At 35.7% G+C, this 17,978-nt stretch overlaps 1 protein-coding gene across 1 annotated transcript; it reads right to left on the bottom strand.

Moving 5' to 3' along the window:
• Window positions 1-3,014: 3,014 nt before the first annotated feature.
• On the bottom strand, window positions 3,015-8,566 carry LOC121420021 (UDP-glucuronosyltransferase 2C1-like). The gene is made up of 4 exons (XM_041614544.1): window positions 7,673-8,566; window positions 5,505-5,730; window positions 4,583-4,802; window positions 3,015-3,399 (listed from the first exon to the last, which is right to left on the bottom strand). The coding sequence occupies exons 1-4, from the start codon at window positions 8,519-8,521 to the stop codon at window positions 3,117-3,119; spliced, it is 1,578 nt and encodes a 525-aa protein (XP_041470478.1). The 5' UTR covers window positions 8,522-8,566; the 3' UTR covers window positions 3,015-3,116.
• Window positions 8,567-17,978: the final 9,412 nt, after the last annotated feature.

Genomic DNA, 17,978 nt, shown 5'->3' with positions numbered 1-17,978 from the left:
TTTTCTTTAACCTCCTTAGATAAAACATCATAAGAGAAAGTAGCAGTATCATCTGCATGAAGACGCATTTGGAATTAACATTCGAATTCAAGTTACATACATCATTGAAAAAAATACAAAATATTAATGGACCCAAACTGGAGCCCTGTGGGACGCCTGATTTATTTCTAACACTTTCACTAATACAATTAGTTACTTCGACAAAATGTCTCCTGTCTGTTACCAAAAAAACTTACATCCAATCATATTATTTACCCTTAATTCAATAATACTTCAGTTTTCCAAGAATGAAATTGTGTGGTATACCATCAAACGCTTTACGTGAATCGAAGGAAAATACCTCCGATCATTCGCCCCTGATCCATTTTATCAGACAAATAGTCTTTAATTTCAGTTAGGCATGAATGCAACGGTCTGGAACCTGACTGGGAATTTGTTGCCAATTCGTTTTCATTCAAGTATTCATAAAGTTGATTGTGGATTGCTTTTTCTAATATTTTAGACGAGGCAGGTAGAACAGATATTGGTCTCAAATTACCAACATCATATGACACTCCTTTATGTCTTGAAGTAATTCTTGTCGTCTTTAAATTTCTTCTAGTAGTACAAGTTAAAAATGTCATATTGTATAAATAAACCAATGGTTCTACTGAAAAGGAGCACCCAATTTAAGAAGCTATGGATGTATGCCACTAACTCCACTTAAACAGCCTTTGAACAATCAATGTACGACAATGGCTTAAAAACATAATCTTTCATTTTATTTCACTGAAATGAAATTCGCATTCGGGTAAAGATGTTTGTAAACTATTCAATGCATCAATATTTTGGAAAAACATTTGGGAAAATATTTTGATAACCTTTCTACAACTTTAATGCTATTATCATTAAGTTCTAGCTATCCTTTGAAATTGTATTTTTATCTTTTGTATTTATCGTAATATAGAGATGTTATTACGATAAATACATTGGATAAAACTTACAAAACCTTTTGTTATATGTTCACTTTTTTAATAACATATTTTCACAATTATTCGAGAACGTTTGATGTTATTGTCACACCCAATACATAAAGATGTTAGTAAATAGTTGTTTCTAGAAAAATGTTTAAATGATATAAAAGAAATCAGAATATGTATGTTTCTGATACACTTTTTAAAAGAAATTATAAAAACATTTCTAAAAAAATGTTTTGTTAAAATAGTTTTAAATAATATCATGACATTTCGAGAAAATTTTATGTTATTTTAGTGATATACTACGAACATATTTTAATGTTTTTTCACATATTGTATGACATTATAAGAACGATGTTATATAATCGAAAGACATAGTTTCATACCAATTCAAGAACGCTTGATGTTATTGGTATGATATTATAACAACCTTAAAATGTATTTTTAAATCCCATGTATAAACATAATACTAAAGTTATAAAATGTTAGAGAATTGTATTATAAAATACAAGACACTAAAATAAGGATTTTTCTGACACATTCTGAAATATTTTGGCCAATATGAGAAAAAAATCAACATGTTTTGTCGAACTATTATAACAAATATATATTTTTTTACGTTTCAATAATCGTTGACGTTATTATCATATTCTAACACATTTTTTAAAATGTCGATTTTTCATTAAATATATATCCTTCTGAAAATGTTAGTAGAATATTACTAAATTTTTGGAAAAAAAGTAAAAATCATATCATAAAAACATTGGAAAATATGTCTAAAATACATTCGGTAACGTTTGGAAACATATTAGGAAAACATTTCTCAAAAACGTTGAGTTGAAATATTGTATAAACGTAGTTTCATAACATTTCAAGAACGTTTGATGCTAATTTTAGAATATTGTAACAACGTTTTTAGAATATTTTAACATTCAATGTGTCACATTTTAAAGATGTTGGTAAAATGTTATTTTGTTTCTCAAAAAATGTCAATACATGTATTACATCACAAAAGCGTAATCAGTTTATACATTTTTAAAAAGAATTTGGAAAAAAATTGAAACACCTTTTTCAAAAAATGTTTCTTTAAAATATTGTAAAATCATCGTTTCGTATAATTTCAAGAACATTTATTTTTACTGTCATAATATTCTAACAACGTTTTGAAAATTTTGTTTTTACATCAAAGATATAAATTTTTAAATATGTCATTAAAATATTGCGTTTCTCTCAAAATGTTAAAATGATATCACAAAAACGTCAAAATTATTATGTTTCTAATACATTTTAGAAAAAGTTTTAGAAAACATCAAAAAAACATTTTTCAAAAACGTTTTGTTGAGATATTTTGAAAACATATTTTCATGACTTTTTATAACATTAGATTTTGTTCCCAAAAAAATCCTAAGAACATTCTAAAAATTATATTTTTACATTAATTATGCAACATTATAAAAATGTCAGAAACTCATTATTTCGTTTTCTTAATGTTTTTTTCATGTCATTTTAACATCATGATTGGACATTGGACATTGCCTTCATTTAATATGTAATTCTGATTATCTGTTTGTATAAATAAATGAACTTAAATTGTGAGCGTTTTAGGCTATGTGGGAAAAGCGCGTTATAAATGTTGAGTATAATTATTATTATTATTTTGATAACATTTAAAAAAAAATGTCTTTATTTTTTTCTTGTCTGGCCATCAAAACATATGCTTGATATCATAATAAAGTTAATGTTTCATTAATGTTACGCACATATTCTTAAAAAATGTTTTTTTGAAAGCATTTCCAAGAAATATGTCGTTCTGACACTATTCCTTTGATTTTTTTTCATGTCAAATTTTCTTTGGGGAATAAGTGCCACCCCTTTTCACCCCTGACGTCATTACATATGTCCTCATGCCCCCAACCAGTAGCGTACCTAGGATTTTCCACAGGCCCCTCCCCCCCCCCCGTGGAAAATCCTATACGCTACTGTTTGGGGGCATGTGTACCGGGGGAACCGTCCGCCAAAAAAATTGACAAGCAAAAAAAAAAAAAAGATTTCAAGCACGTCAGGGGGGAGGGGGGCAGGGATAAGTCCTTTGCATGGGTTGTGACTCGTCAGGGGGGCGGGGGGCAGACTGCTAGTGCCCCCAACAGACAAAAGGTGTCTTTATTCAGTTTTAGCTTTGCTACCGATAAACATTCGCTTGCATCCCTTAAAAGTAAGTTTACATGAATACACCACAAAAACAATTGATGTGATGAAAACGAGAAGGAAAACGGCGACGACATCGAGAAGGTAATATTGATACCAGGTTAGGTCATGAATCGGTGATCGCATGTAGCCGCCACCGTGCTTGAGGACGTGTTCGATCCAGTGGACTGCCGTTTCAAGAGGTGTCATCGGTCGGTCATGGAATATCGCCGACAGCTTTGTAACCGTTTCTTTGTATCTGAAATTGTTCAAATAATTGAAATTTACAATTAGTTAATTATTATAATTGGTTAATTGACCAATTTTGCTAATATCTAGAAAAAAAACCTCAAACTAGACATGCCAGCAAACCAGAATTGGAACCATGATTATGAAATTTCATTTTCCCCTTAAAGAATTTACATGAAATTATTTTGTGATAAGAATTAATGAACTTATGTTTTATTTTTGGTGTTTAAAGGCTTAATCTGAAAATTTACAAGATCTGAAAGATTTTTGCAACCGATAACATGTAGGTCGGTACATTGCCGGATCCGGGGGTGGCACAGCCGGCACATCCCCCCCTTGAGAAGCAAAATTAAAATTTGAAACGTGAAAATACCGTTAAAACAAAAGTGTGCACCCCCCCCCCCCCCTCCCTGTGATAGTGAAGAATCTGTTAATTTGTTTTCAGGGCTGCAATTTTCTGTAACTTTTAGTTAAAAACCTTGTCAACTTTTTCCTCGGAAAAATGGTTCCCCCTTTTTGGAAAATCCTGGCTCTGCCCTTGAGTCGGCACAACCTGTCGAATGGGGGCTTAGGAGTGGCTGCAATTGTTTCAAAATACCCCTCGAAAGATTTGAACATGACCAAAACCAAAACATCAAACTTAAGAGGTGTAACATTGTCCCCTAGCGCAGCTAAGATGCATGATTCAATGCTTCTTAATCGTTTGTTGAAACAATATCAAGGAACAACCAAAATGGTTTTAGAAAAGGAAGATCCATATTTCCGGTGAAAATTTACTTTTAGTCAAATAGGTACCCCTAGAAGACTTCCGACCTCATTGTGCTCACAGACACATATCTGATATTATCCAAGGATTATATTTACCAATTATGAACATAATTTATACAGAAATTAATGAAAAGTTGAACAAAAACTAGCAAAAAGTCTGATGATCAATATTTTCTGCCATTTGGCGCATGAATGAAATGCATTTTTTAGTGGCATTTGAAAGATACGACATCAGATCATCTATCAACATCCAAATATAAACATCAAGATTTGAAACAAAATTTTGATAGACTTTTCAAAACTGTCTCGTTTCCTTTTATACGCACTGTATAGATACCGGGTTGCGGTAGAATTCCATCGGTGTTTTTGCATTGTGGAAATTGTCTGGAAACACAAAAATTAGGTTTCGCCTCGATTATACTTACTTCTTATCATGTATAACGGCATTGAGGGCGTCTACGATCTTCTCCGATGTTACGGTCACTATATCGAGTGAGAGGCCCATGCCTCGAGTCGTCACCCTAGCTGCGATGTCGGACTGGTCAGCGAACAAGGGTATGACGACGACGGGAACTGCATGATAAAGCGCTTCGTAGAGACCGTTGTTTCCTCCTTGGTACATTAGAACACGTGTTTTATTGTGACCTGCAGTAACATATGAAAAGGGCGATAATTGGAAAATTTAATATGATGCAATCATACCACAATTATCATGTTACCAAATAAGAAACCAAGTAATTTTCAACTGGAAATTTTTAGGTCCCCTTTAGCCTAAAAAAGGTAATATGAAGTTAAATTAATTTCTATGTAATCAATGCTGAACTAAAGAAAAATGGGTTTCTTTCTTAATACATGCCATCGACATTTTAGGACGGGTTGTTTTGTCCTATACAAACTATATTTTTTTTATAACTTCGTATTTATTTTGTATTTTTTATCATTTATTTAATTTTTTCTCATTTGATTACATATATCTGTATTTTTACTTTGTTATTGGTTGTGTTATCTATTTTTTTTGAGGGGCCCACATTGTACAAGCATTGCTTTTAAGTGGGTCCCTCCATTTCCATCTTAATTTAATTTCTATTGAAAAATAGTGTACTTACTTAAAACCTCCAATGTGTTGCCCAAATAGTGCTTTTTTTTCACAACATGTGTATTATTATTTTTGTTTCTTTGCAACGGATACAAATACTTATGTTTATATATGGTATACAACTTGTTTTTTTTTGTTTGATGGAAGTGAAATAAATAAAATTGAATTGAATTGACAAAAGACAGTTTTGGTCATTTCACCGATGTTTTAGAAGCTGGCATCGAAACCTCAAGACACGAGAACGGTCTTACCGAGCAGGTCATTCTGAGGAAGCCATTCCATGGTCTTTATGTTGGGTATCTTGTCAACGAGAGGTGGCGCTGTTCCACGGAACTGCCAGAGCACCTTCTGCGGAAGTCTGGCGAAGGCATTTGCAAATTTGACAATGAACTCTTCTTCCATATGCATCACGTAGGTCCCGAGAGAGAAGATGATGATTCCATCATCCCCTGAACTCTGGACGAATTCTTCCAGGTCCTAAAAACAAAATAGATGAACAAAGCGGGCGTGTTTCGAGGGTTCGTGACAACGAAAGAAAAGGGAGATATATACACAGGGGCGTCGCCCAAGGGGGGGGGGCAGTCAAATGTATTGCTGTACACATGCGTGACCAAATTATGTCCAAACACCCCCTAAACGAGTTTTTCTCTGTGTGCAAAATAACCCCCTAAACAAGTTTTCGTGGGATTTATTTACACATTTCGGCCCCTATAGACAAGTTTTTTAACTAGATTATGTAGTGACCCCAGGGAAAAAAAACTTGGGAGAAAACATACTCTAAACACGTTAATTGGCTAATCTTTAAAAAAAAGCTTTGGGAAAAACATACACTAAATACGTTTGACCCTGCGATTGACCATTGACCAGTCTTTCAAAACTACCTTTTTTAAATCGTTTTTTTTTATACCCTCAACGAGTGCACGCGCGGCCCGCGTCCCAAACTGAAAAAAACAAAGCTTTAAACGCATTTTTTTTGGTCACGCGTGTGTACAGCAATAGATTTGACTGCCCCCGCCCCCCCCCCCCCGGTGAAATAAGATATATTCTGAATATCGAAATCTACCACAAATTAAATTTTCATATAACAAAGTCGACAGATTTTCTTCGCTAGCAAGTTTTTATAAAACTATATAATACTTTTCTATGCATCTTAGCTGCCTCGTCAAAATTTGTATCTGATTCATTCTTGAAGTTAAGCTGAGAATACACAGTAAAGAAGTGATCATGGATAAAGTGGTAATTTTATTACAAACAGGGCGTTACTCCGAGTTAATATGGAAGGAGTGACTTTAGTTACCCCTCCTCTAACACCGACTAAGATACTCCTTGAGTTTTCTCAGAAGTATATCGTGGGTTGCAGTTGGCTTATAGAGGGGGAGGGGGTTGGGGACCTTACCGTTAAATGTCATCTTGCAGTCATGGCAACGCGTCTTACCGAGATGCGTCTTTTAGAGTGCACTTCCTCCATGTTCGTTTTCGGATAAACGAGTGAGCCTTTGGATTAACGAACCCTTTTTTCGTTTTCGGATTAACGAACATCGAGGTAAACACAACTTACGTATTTCGGAGTTACGAACCTTCGGAATTACGAAAAGTGTGACCGCCCTTCCTATAATCAGCGCGATCATTGTTAGATGGTTAATCATATTCATACACTTTGTCAATCAGCAATATGAAAAAAAAACTTAGATGGGTTGGGTCGAATGAGTATATTTTGCCATCTTGTTTTATTATTAGGCTCATGGCCCCCACCCTGTTATTTTTTAGGGATATAGGCGTAATGCAGGGGCCGATCCAAGATTTTCCAAAAGAGGAGGGGCACATTTTCCCGAGGAAATATTTGAAAAGCCAAAAAAGAGTTTTTAACAAAAAATAAGGATAAATAAGGAAAAGTTTTTTCATTAAAAAATTATGGGTATTTCGTCCACAATAAATTACAAGCAAAAGAAGGGGGTTCAATGTTAAAAGGGGCACACTTTTGTTTCATTGGCACTTTTGCATTATTTTTTTTAGTTGTGCCTCTCGGGGGGGGGGTGGTATGGGCCGGCTTTTCCCCAGGCCCCCCTGGATCCGCCAGTGGCGTAATGTAGGCCTCCCCAGTGGTCCATGCCCTACCAAACCTATGTATTGCTCACCTCGTACAATGTGTGAGTGTGTATTGCTAGCCTCAAAGTCCATATACACTCCTCAAAGAATATTCCATCTCAAACAATGACTTTAGATCATGATCTTAATTTTAGAAAGATGCGGAAAAGAAAAAAAAACAATAATTGTTCTCCTCTCAACCTCTCCATACAAAAAATCATAAGGGTTGTCACCCCTTGCATGTACCACCCTAGCTCCCCGCCCCCTACCCCTGCCAGGGTCTCCCCTGTGCAAAATGGCGATGCTCTGCTTTTATTGCTTATAGAATACTAACCTGAGTTAGACTGCCTGCTGGTCTCGTCATAATGCCACCAACTGGTATCAGGTTAGGCATCACTGGAACCGGAAACTCAAAGGCGAAATCAACATTGGCAAGGAGCAGTTGTGACCTTTGATAGAGGTCACTGGGACGAAGCCCCGGGCAGATTCCATGGGCATCCTGGATGGCTGAAACGACATCGGTCATTCTTCTCATCCATTCATTAATTAAAACCATTATACAGTTGATAGCCCTTTGGATCAAGGTCATCTGATTTGTGAAACCAAGGCTCATCTCTGGCATGTAGGCAGCGTTTGAAGGGTTCCCATTGTATCTAGCAAGGTGTGAAAACGAGGTAGCCATGATCGACACATGTCTTTTGGCAGCATACTCAGCTACAAGCAACGTGCACGGAAAATAAGGATCAACCAATGCAACATCAAACTGAGCTTGACGAAGTCTTTGCAGAAGTTCCTTGTCGTTGAACAAATCCTCACAATCACCAATATACTCGTTGATAGCTTCACTCATCCTATACCAGCTCTCTTGACGCCAAGTTCCTTTGAAGACCCCTTTTGTAATAAGTTCATGCCTCCTCCACACTTCTTCAACCGGCACACTGTGCTTGAAGATCTCAAATTGCAAGTCTTTGTACTGTTCTTCCTTTGACCTATTCTCATAGGCATTGCTAATTATGACAGTGACGTTGTGGCCACGCCGCTTTAGCTCGTTTCCAATATGAGCTGCACACATAAAATGACTTCCTGCGCCATATGAAGTGTATATCAGAATATTACTCCCTCTCCCTTGTGCGATTTGTAAAAACCAAAGCAAAACGCCGAGTATTGTTCTGAAAGAACCCATCGTCAAGTACCAAACTTTACCTAACTGCGAGAATCATTTTGATGCAGATCGTAGGCGCGAAATTTCTTCATGACTAGGCAACTGTAATGAAGAAATAGAATTATAGAAAAGGCTCATTGAAGAGAGTGGGGTGTGGGCATGGCGTTTCAACTTGAGTGAGCTTCTGTTGTCAGCTTATTAAAGAGCTTCGCATTAGCACTTTGCGATAGGTTTTCCAGGTCAAATGCCCACTGATTGGAACCAATCGTCCTAATAGGGAGTTCGAATCTTTGTATAGGCATACATGAGCCAATGTCCGCATAAGAATAGCCTTCTGTGTAGTTTTCACCCAAAGCGCATATTATTGGTTAAAAACTGCCCAGAATTGGATGAAAGTTTTAAACAATTGTTTTATGGAGAAGCTGCACATTTCCAAATTCATGCGGTACCCGTACCATAGAAACTTGTTTTGGAACGTGACATTCATTTGGACTAGCTGCAATGAGTTACTACTTAGAACACTGAACAATAATTGTTGAATTGCATCATTTTCATTAAATCATGTGGTATATATATATATATATATATATATATATATATATATATATATATATATATATATATATATATTCGGATCCATTATGATGTGGAAGTAACGAATATTACTTTTATTACAGAATATTTGTTATTTTTCTCTTATCCAATTGATGCAAATGGTTCTAAGTAATCTCAAACTTGTATATTTCCGTGGGTTAATGGCAGCGCATATTGGCGTTTACATTAAAAGTCGTTGGGTTTGCATATGTGATATAAAAAAATCCCTCATATACACAAAACATTCACTTTCGCTCATCATATTTGTCACATTCTTATAAATTTTTATACGTCGAAAGGATATCAAGATATCATGATAAATATGGGCTTGAAGGTGATAAGTCGAGAGCTCGCTTCGTTACTGATATTATGGCTAGCATTTCCCTCATCTTGACGTCGAAGACATTTCTGACGAAGAAGCTGATTCTATTTCAATTGATAACAATACGAGCTCCAAGAACTCGGAATGTCTAACAATTAACCAGCAATGCAGAAAGTGCACTGAAATGGTTGATAGACTTCTATACAACTGCATGTTCAATCACTTTCTGAATCTGTAGCTACTATTGTGTGCACAAAGATTCCCTTGATCCGCATTTATCAGATGATTGTCCAACTCTCCCACAGCCTTGTGACAACACCACTAGCCCAAAGAAGTCTGTCTATTCAAGATAAAATCAAAGCTTATAGGGATAAGCACAATAGGCTTCACGCAATGTTGAATCTGCAATCTCTTCCGTCTAATAATACCGATTCAATGACAAAGGATCACGCTTCACGTAAGTCGTAATGATGTCTCCAAGAGAGCCATAATTATAGATTCATGTGGATCCGGGGGGGGGGGGGGGACTTACATTGACGATTGGATACCATGCGCGACCAAAAAAACACGTAAAAAGGATGTCTTTTTCACGATAGGACACGTTACGTACGTAACGTGATAAGGGTGTCAAAAACATAAAAATAATGAAAAAAGGGTATCTATTTCGCTGGGAAAATTACGTGTTTAGGGTCGAATTTGCGGGGATAATAAAACAAAATTTAAATGTTTTATAAAGGATGCCCTTTTTGCCTCAACAATTCGTGTTTAGAGTCCGATTTGCGCGAGCTGTAGAAGGTGGGGTCGTACTAAAACAAATAAGGTAAAGCCGACGACCGAAGGACCCGTAACAATAAACATTCCTGTACTTGTTTAGGGGTTAATTTCAGGGAATATTTGCCAAGAGTATCGTTTTGTTTTCAATACTTGTTAAGGGTAGGGTTTCACACGCCAATACTTGTTAAGGGTGCATTTTCAGAATATGGAAATTACGTGTTTAGGGTGCTTTTCGAGACCCCATGGTCGCGCATGGTATCCACTCGTGAATGGAAGTGGCCCCCGGGATGTGGATCGAATTACCAAACTCCAAAAAAAGAGCAGCCCGTTTGATCCTTAGATGTCACATATATACCCCATCTAAAAAAATGTTTTAAAATCTAAATCGGACGGCTTTCAAGTACAGAATAATTTATTTTCGATATTTATAGTTGTTTACACTGTGTTCATGGACTCGCACCAGAATACTACTCAAATTATTTTCAGGATCTAAACAAAACCCATTCGAAAATGCGAGGCAGTCCGTCAGACACGATCTTGTTATGCTAAGTTGTCGTTCTGATTATTGCAAACATTGCTTATCTTTAATACGCCTGTCCAAAACTTTGAAATATCTTGCCGGTCATCATACGGGAATCGTCATCTTTAAATTCGTTTATATAATATGTATAAAAACATCTCAGGTCGATTGACAATTAAGGTTTACGCAGGTTTTTACTACTTTGAAAAATTTATGTATTTGAATGTAATACCATTTAAATAATCTCTAAGTTTGCAATGTTTATTATTGATATATTTGCAATTCATCTTTTATTGCATTTCTTTGCATATTTTATGCTATTTCGAATGTTTTTATCTGTAAATATTTTCTGTTATTGCATTCCTGTGTATTGGGGCCCCATATGGGAGATCAACTGATGTTGAATGGGCTACCTCGTTCCTTATTGAATTAACAATACACAATAAAAAAAAATTGAAGCACTGTTCTACTTACGAACAGGCCAAGATAAATTCTTTCATTACTCACTAATTGAAATAATGTTGGCAATATATTTGTTAATCATATCAACTATAAATTATAAACCTATATATAATTATGCAAAACAAGACAAATGATATGTTATTACATAATATAGCTCATTTCATCGACAAGAGTCCGTTCAAGGTCAAAGGGCTCTCTCTCTCTCTCTCTTGTTGCTGTAGCATGTCATCTTAACCTTTGTCATGTTTAACTCCGCCATTTTTGCCCCTGCCATTTTTACCTCAGTCTGCCATTTTTACCTGGTACCGATAGTATGACTTCCCCAACATTCACGCCAGTGAAATCGAAGGATGTTTTGATTGGTTTATGATCAGTTATAACCATATTTAAAAATCACTTGTATCAAATGATTCATAGATGGATGTACGAATACTCTCGTGATGCAACGTAGCCCTTTGTCATATGGCCAAAATCTTGTAAGATTAGAATGAGCGCGCGGTGCCGAGCGGTGCCAAAGCGCGAGAAATTATGCATTTCAGGAACTGGGCAAATTTTAAGGACAAGTCCAACCCAACAAAAACTTGATTTGAATGAAAAGAGAAAAATTCAACAAGCACAACACTGAAAATTTCATCAAAATCGGATGTAAAATAGGAAAGTTATGACATTTTAAAGTTTCGCTTCATTTCACAAAACAGTTCTATGCACATCTCGGTCAGTATGCAAATGAGGGAACTGATGACATTACTCACTCACTATTTCTTTTGTATTTTATTATATGAAATATGAAATATATTTTGATTTTCTCGTCATTGTCATGTGTAATGAAGTTTCATTCCTCGGCCTGAACATGTGAAATTTCATTATTTTAAAATTTTGTGCGTCAGGCAAGGAGGTCCTAATCATCAAATTCGTAAAAATTGAAATATTGTATAATTCAAACAATAAAAAAAAGAAAGAAATAGTGAATGAGTGACATCATCGACTCTCTCATTTGGATGTAACTGGCTCGTTCATATAACTATTTTGTTAAAAATAAGCGAAACTTTGAAATGTCATAACTTTCTTATTTTACATCCGATTTTGATGAGATTTTCAGCATTGTGCTTGTCTGATTTTTCTCTATGGATTCAAATCAACATTTTTCTGAGGTGGACTTGACCTTTAAGCACTTAATTTGATTCCATTTAAAGATGAATCCACACATTAACAGTGTAGTATTTCAGGATTAAAAAATATTTTTTATGTCTTGAAAAGTGAAGGGGGGTGATCGTACACCCCCCCCCCCTCCGAAAAGATTGCTCCGCTGCAAATTCCTCACAAAAATGGAATGACCAACTTCTACCCTATTCTAAACCTAATGCGAAACCCAATCGCAGCATAGACCCAGACCGTACCCACGTATTGCACGACAAATCAAAGATCAGTCGGAAGCTTATTTATAAGCTACTTAACACAGAAATGCAAGCTTTGTGCCTTTTCACTACTAACCAGCTTAGTATTTTACTTTAGAATATTAACGGACGAAAATAAGAGTAAAGCGTCGAGCTCTAATGGCCGCCCGCGAAAAGTTATGTCCCCTCCAGAGTAAGAGCTGTCGTTGGTGCTAGAATGCTTCTGAAAGGGAAGAAAATGAGTATCCAAGAAGACTTGACACAAGTTCGCCAAATCCTCCATCAGAGGTTCAAATCGATAGAAACTTCCAAGATCCTATTTATTGGAGCACTGATGACAGAGTATTTGTGTCACTGCAAGGGGCGGAAATCTCCCCCAAAAGGTAGGGGGGACAAGGGGCTGGAAAATTTGACGAGCAAAAAAAAAAAGATATCACCCTAAACTTAAGCCCATTTAGACGAAAATAAATTTGACAAGCAAAAAAAAAAGGAAAAGTAAAAGGTAATCACCCCAAATTTAAGCTCATTTCGACGAGAATAGATTTGACAAGCCAAAAAAGAAAAAGAAAAGGTTATCACCCCAAATTTAAGCTCATTTCGACGAAAATAAATTTGACAAGCAAAGAAAAAGTTTATCATCCCAAAAGTAAAGTCATCTCGTCCTAAAATACATGTTTTATTTCGATTGTGAAAGATGTATTTCTTACCTTTATAAAAGACAAAAAAAATAGTAGGGGCAATTGATATTGTGCCCCCCCCCCCACTACTTTGGGTAGGGGGGACACTTCCCCCCCCCCTGTTCCCCTGGGGTTTCCGCCCATTGTCACTGTCCTCCACTGTCGGAAAGACGGTGAAGAAACTCATCACATGTGAGCAACATCTCTGGAATATCTAGGAATGGAATGAACATGATGAACGCATTGATCTTCCATTTTGTTTAATGTCCTGAGAGTATTTCGGATATGTTTATTTTACCTACCTGTAGTGATAATCTGTCTCTTTACTGAGTAATAAATTTTCGCGATTTTTAACAGTATTTTGTGTTGCCCATGTTATACACCTACTTTATTGCAAAAATAATGTGTATGGCATAACTGATATACATGTATATATGAGCCCATCGCACACATCACTTGTCTAGATAAAGTAAGATCCAGTATCACTACATATCCACCATGTCCATCTTGCCTTGCCTCGATCTATCTTCCCTTTCTACATGTTCTATGGCATGAACAAAAATTTGTATGAGCAGTCTCATGTTCCTCATGCTTACCAGTACAAACTCTACATTTTGAGGATCTTGAGATATTTTCTTCTCCTCTACTTGACCATGTTGACAACTTGAATTCTAATGAAGTTTTCGGGGATGACCATAGTGGTAAATACTACTCGATTGAATCTTTTCATAATAGTACATCTAACTAGAACTCTTCATCCTTTTCTATGTTCTATTGTGAATACCAAAGCTTAACCAAGGATTTCCCTATTGCATGAATTTAATACATATTTTATAACACATTTTTCAATATGGACTCACAAAAATCTGGTTCAAGAACTCTGTATCCACTTTGTATAATATTCCCCGTTACTCTTTTTTTTACACGAAGGAGAGGTGGAGGGGTTTAATATGTATCTGATCACCTTGTGTATAATACACGTGACGATCTGAATTTTATTTCTGAAAAAATAATACTTGACTTGAGTTATATAAATTTTATCATCAGGTATTACCTTGGAGCTCATTTTATTCTTTTCTCTCCTATCTTTCACTTTCCCTTTTATTTGTTTTACATCTACCTCTTCCGACTTTTCTCTCGTCTCTTTACTTTACCCCTTTTTTCAGCCTCTTGTCTTATATCTATAGCTATTTATTTTTTCCTATTCAGGCTACCTTGCCTGCTGGCCTCTACTGGCATTTTTAGGTGTGCATCACAAGCCTTTCATAATTTTAGAATACATTCTCTCCCCCCTCCCCTTTCACTGTGATGATCACTCAAAAGAGCCGGCCCAAGGAACAAAATGATACCATTCGCGGATGATCTGGGGAGGGGTGCATGGGGACATCATTGGTACGTTGCCAATGAGTGAACGTGTCAAATTCAAAATCCTTTTACTGGTATATCACTCAGTCCATGGCTATGCTCCACAGTACAACAGTGGGGAGCGTTTCATGAAAGGATTTTATACGACAAATCGTGTTTTATCGACAACTACCGTAACAGTATACCTCTCAGCCAGGGGCGGATCCAGGATTCCCCCCCCCCCCCTCCAAAAAAAGGGGGCGCATTTTGGGCAGGGAAAATTTGACAAGTAAAGAAAAAAATTGAAAAGAAAAGGTTTTTAACCCCCCCCCCCAAAAAAAGGGATATTTCGTACCGAAAAAATTTGCCCCCCCAAAATAGTCTTCACTTTCAAAAGAGGGGGCTTCTCAAGGGGGCACAGGCCAGTTGTGCCCCCCCCCCCTTAGGCAAGATGCAATTAAAAAAATAATGAGGGAAATCTTAAAATTTGTGTACAAAACAAAGTGATTACCTTCTTTCTGATGATAAAAATACGCCCTCTTGGAAGGGGAAAAAATAATCATGAAATGTAAAAAGAGGATGATAAAACAAATCAAGACATCACACAGCATTTTTTTAATCTTGCATATAACATATCACCTTTAATTGTTCAGCTACACAATATTCATTAAATATATGTATTTACATTTCATTGTGGCACACATTCTGTCTATACACAATTTGAAAAAATGACAACTTCAATAAAACTATACAACTATAAAGTATTACATGTACATAAACCATATATAGTACAGGCAGTGTAATATGAATTGACATAATTTCTTTGCAAAAAATGTACATGCACACTGAACAATTATGAAATTTGTATTAAAAATTTCTACATTCAAGAAAAAAAAACGCAGCTATGTTTGCAGCTTTAGAGATAGTGCAAAGTGACCTCCAGGGGCCCGTAACACAAAGCTTTCAATGATCGTAGAACGTTTTTTCTACGACTGATTCCAGTGACTACAATGTACAAACATTCCAGTGACTACAATGTACAATCAATCGTAAAAATCAAGCTTATGATTAATCACTAACCTTTGTGTTATGGGACCTACGTGTACTATTGAAAAAAAGTAAAGGCATGTTTGATATCTGAGTATTGCAGGGGAGATGGAAACATCTAGTGCAAAACTTTTTAATTTGTACTTTTTTTTTAATGCATCCTATTCCATGCTCTTATGCAGTGGACCTCAAAATAATATTTAATAATAAATCTGTCCCTTTAAATCATTTTTAAAAGGAATAAGAAATTATCCTTGTAAAGATATGCATAACTGACAAAAAGCTTATTTGGTGGGAACGTTAAGTAGGTTTTTTTTAATCCATATTGATACTTTGAAAACTTTTCCATTTGAACGTTTGAAAAATGCACATGTGTTCCATTCCATTGTCTTTACACAGTGACCCTCAAAATAATAATAAATCTGTAGTTTTCAACATTTTAAAGGAATAAGTCATCATATAAATGTCGCTAGTCATCATCATCCCAGTAAGACTTCAAAATAATGATAAATAATAAATCTATACCTTAGTTTCAATAATGAGTCTTCACATAAATGCTGTAAATCATCATCATCTTAGTAAAGATATGCAGAACTTACAAAAAGCTTTATGAAACACCGAAGGATTGACCTATTTCTTTCTTTTTAAAATTAAGACCAGGGGAGGGGTGTTTCACAAAGATTTAAGTATGACTTAAGTTGCACTTAAATGCCGACGCGTACATGACATACAACGCACAATCTGATTGATGGATACGCGGTAGTGCGCGTCCTGTGCGCATGATCTGACCAATGTGGTGATGTCTTCTATAACGTACACAACTGAGAGTTGAAGTGCGACTCTAATGGAGTGTTGCAACAAACTTGCGATCAATTGCAAGTCTATTTTTGGTCCCTAAATCAATCATATGTCTTGTAGTTAATTGCAAATTAGTGATTGTTAATCTGCTCCTTGAAACAAGAAGTTTAATCTGATTTGCTACAGCTAACGTTGATCTATCAATTGTAAAATTGCAACAGGATATTGCAATTGATCGCAAATATTTTCTTGCAACACCCCCTAAGTCACACTATAATCTTTGTGAAACACCCTCCTGGATATGGACACAAGAGAAATACTGAAGCAATGAGATCATCAGTGGAAGTACAAAATATTCAAGGTGTACATGTATAAGATCATCATTTTATCAAGGTGATCCATAATCAGTAATATAAAATGTTTAGAGACCAAACGGGGGGACGTTTCACAAAGAGCCGAGACTGATCATGCCTAAGTGCTAATGTGTGACCTACTACCCCAAAACCACCAATAAGTCGCCAGGAAAGGTTCTCTGTAAATAGCCATAATAGTAATTTAGTCTCCTAAAACCCAAATTATTAAAACAAAATAGCTGATCTGAAAGAGTAATTTTCTTCAAACTGTGAAAATTTGAAGGTTGGAAGTTGAATAAAAGAAAAGATACGCGAGTTTCTTGGACACTACTTTTTCAGACGGCTTGGAAGAACTTAAATAATAAAGGAGAAAAACAAGGTTTAAAGTTTTGGGTTCACTCAAGCATGAGATGTGCATACTGTGTAATCTCAGTGTAATTTACTGAGATTACACAGTATGCACATCTCATGCTTGAGTGAACCCAAAACTTTAAACCTTGTTTTTCTCCTTTATTATTTAAGTTCTTGCTGAATTTCCTCTGCATTGAATCAAGTACTTGTACTGGTCAATTTTAACATATCATTTATCATTCTAAAGCTTAGGAAGTGAATTTTCAAGGTCAATAAAAATCTCAATATTCATTTTGGTCGACTTATTCTTGGTATTGGGGTGGCATGTCACATATTCACATAGTAAGGTGCAATCTCAATCATTAATACACAGTAGAACAGTAAACTGCCGGTAAACAGATTTGTATCTCTATTCAGTTTGAACAAATTACAATCTCTAGATCTCTGTCGAAGAAAAACAAATTAATATTTCTTTCTAAGTTGAAAGTGACGAAAAACAGCTGCTTTTAAATCCTACATATACATACCCCTAACATGCCTAAAAACAACTGTCATATTTTCCAATGACACAATCACACAGACAGCAATTCAATTGGGACTCTACATAAGCTAACAATGAATTTTTGAACACAACATTGACAATATTTCAGACCAAATTAAGACACTTTAGACCTATAAATAAGGCAAGTACAACGCACGGACGGTTCATGAATTGGGTGATACATACAGTACAACACAGAAAACCTTGCAAGACTGAAATGCCAAGAGGTCAAAATGCTGCATAAATTGAAAGCTAGAAGAGAGTAATATAAATTCAACCAAAGGAATTATTTTTTTCTTTG

Source organism: Lytechinus variegatus, chromosome 8 (assembly GCF_018143015.1).
Source record: "Lytechinus variegatus isolate NC3 chromosome 8, Lvar_3.0, whole genome shotgun sequence".
NCBI classification, from domain to species: domain Eukaryota; kingdom Metazoa; phylum Echinodermata; class Echinoidea; order Temnopleuroida; family Toxopneustidae; genus Lytechinus; species Lytechinus variegatus.
The sequence above is the reverse complement of the archived record's forward strand: the minus strand, read 5'-3'. Positions and strand labels throughout refer to the sequence as shown.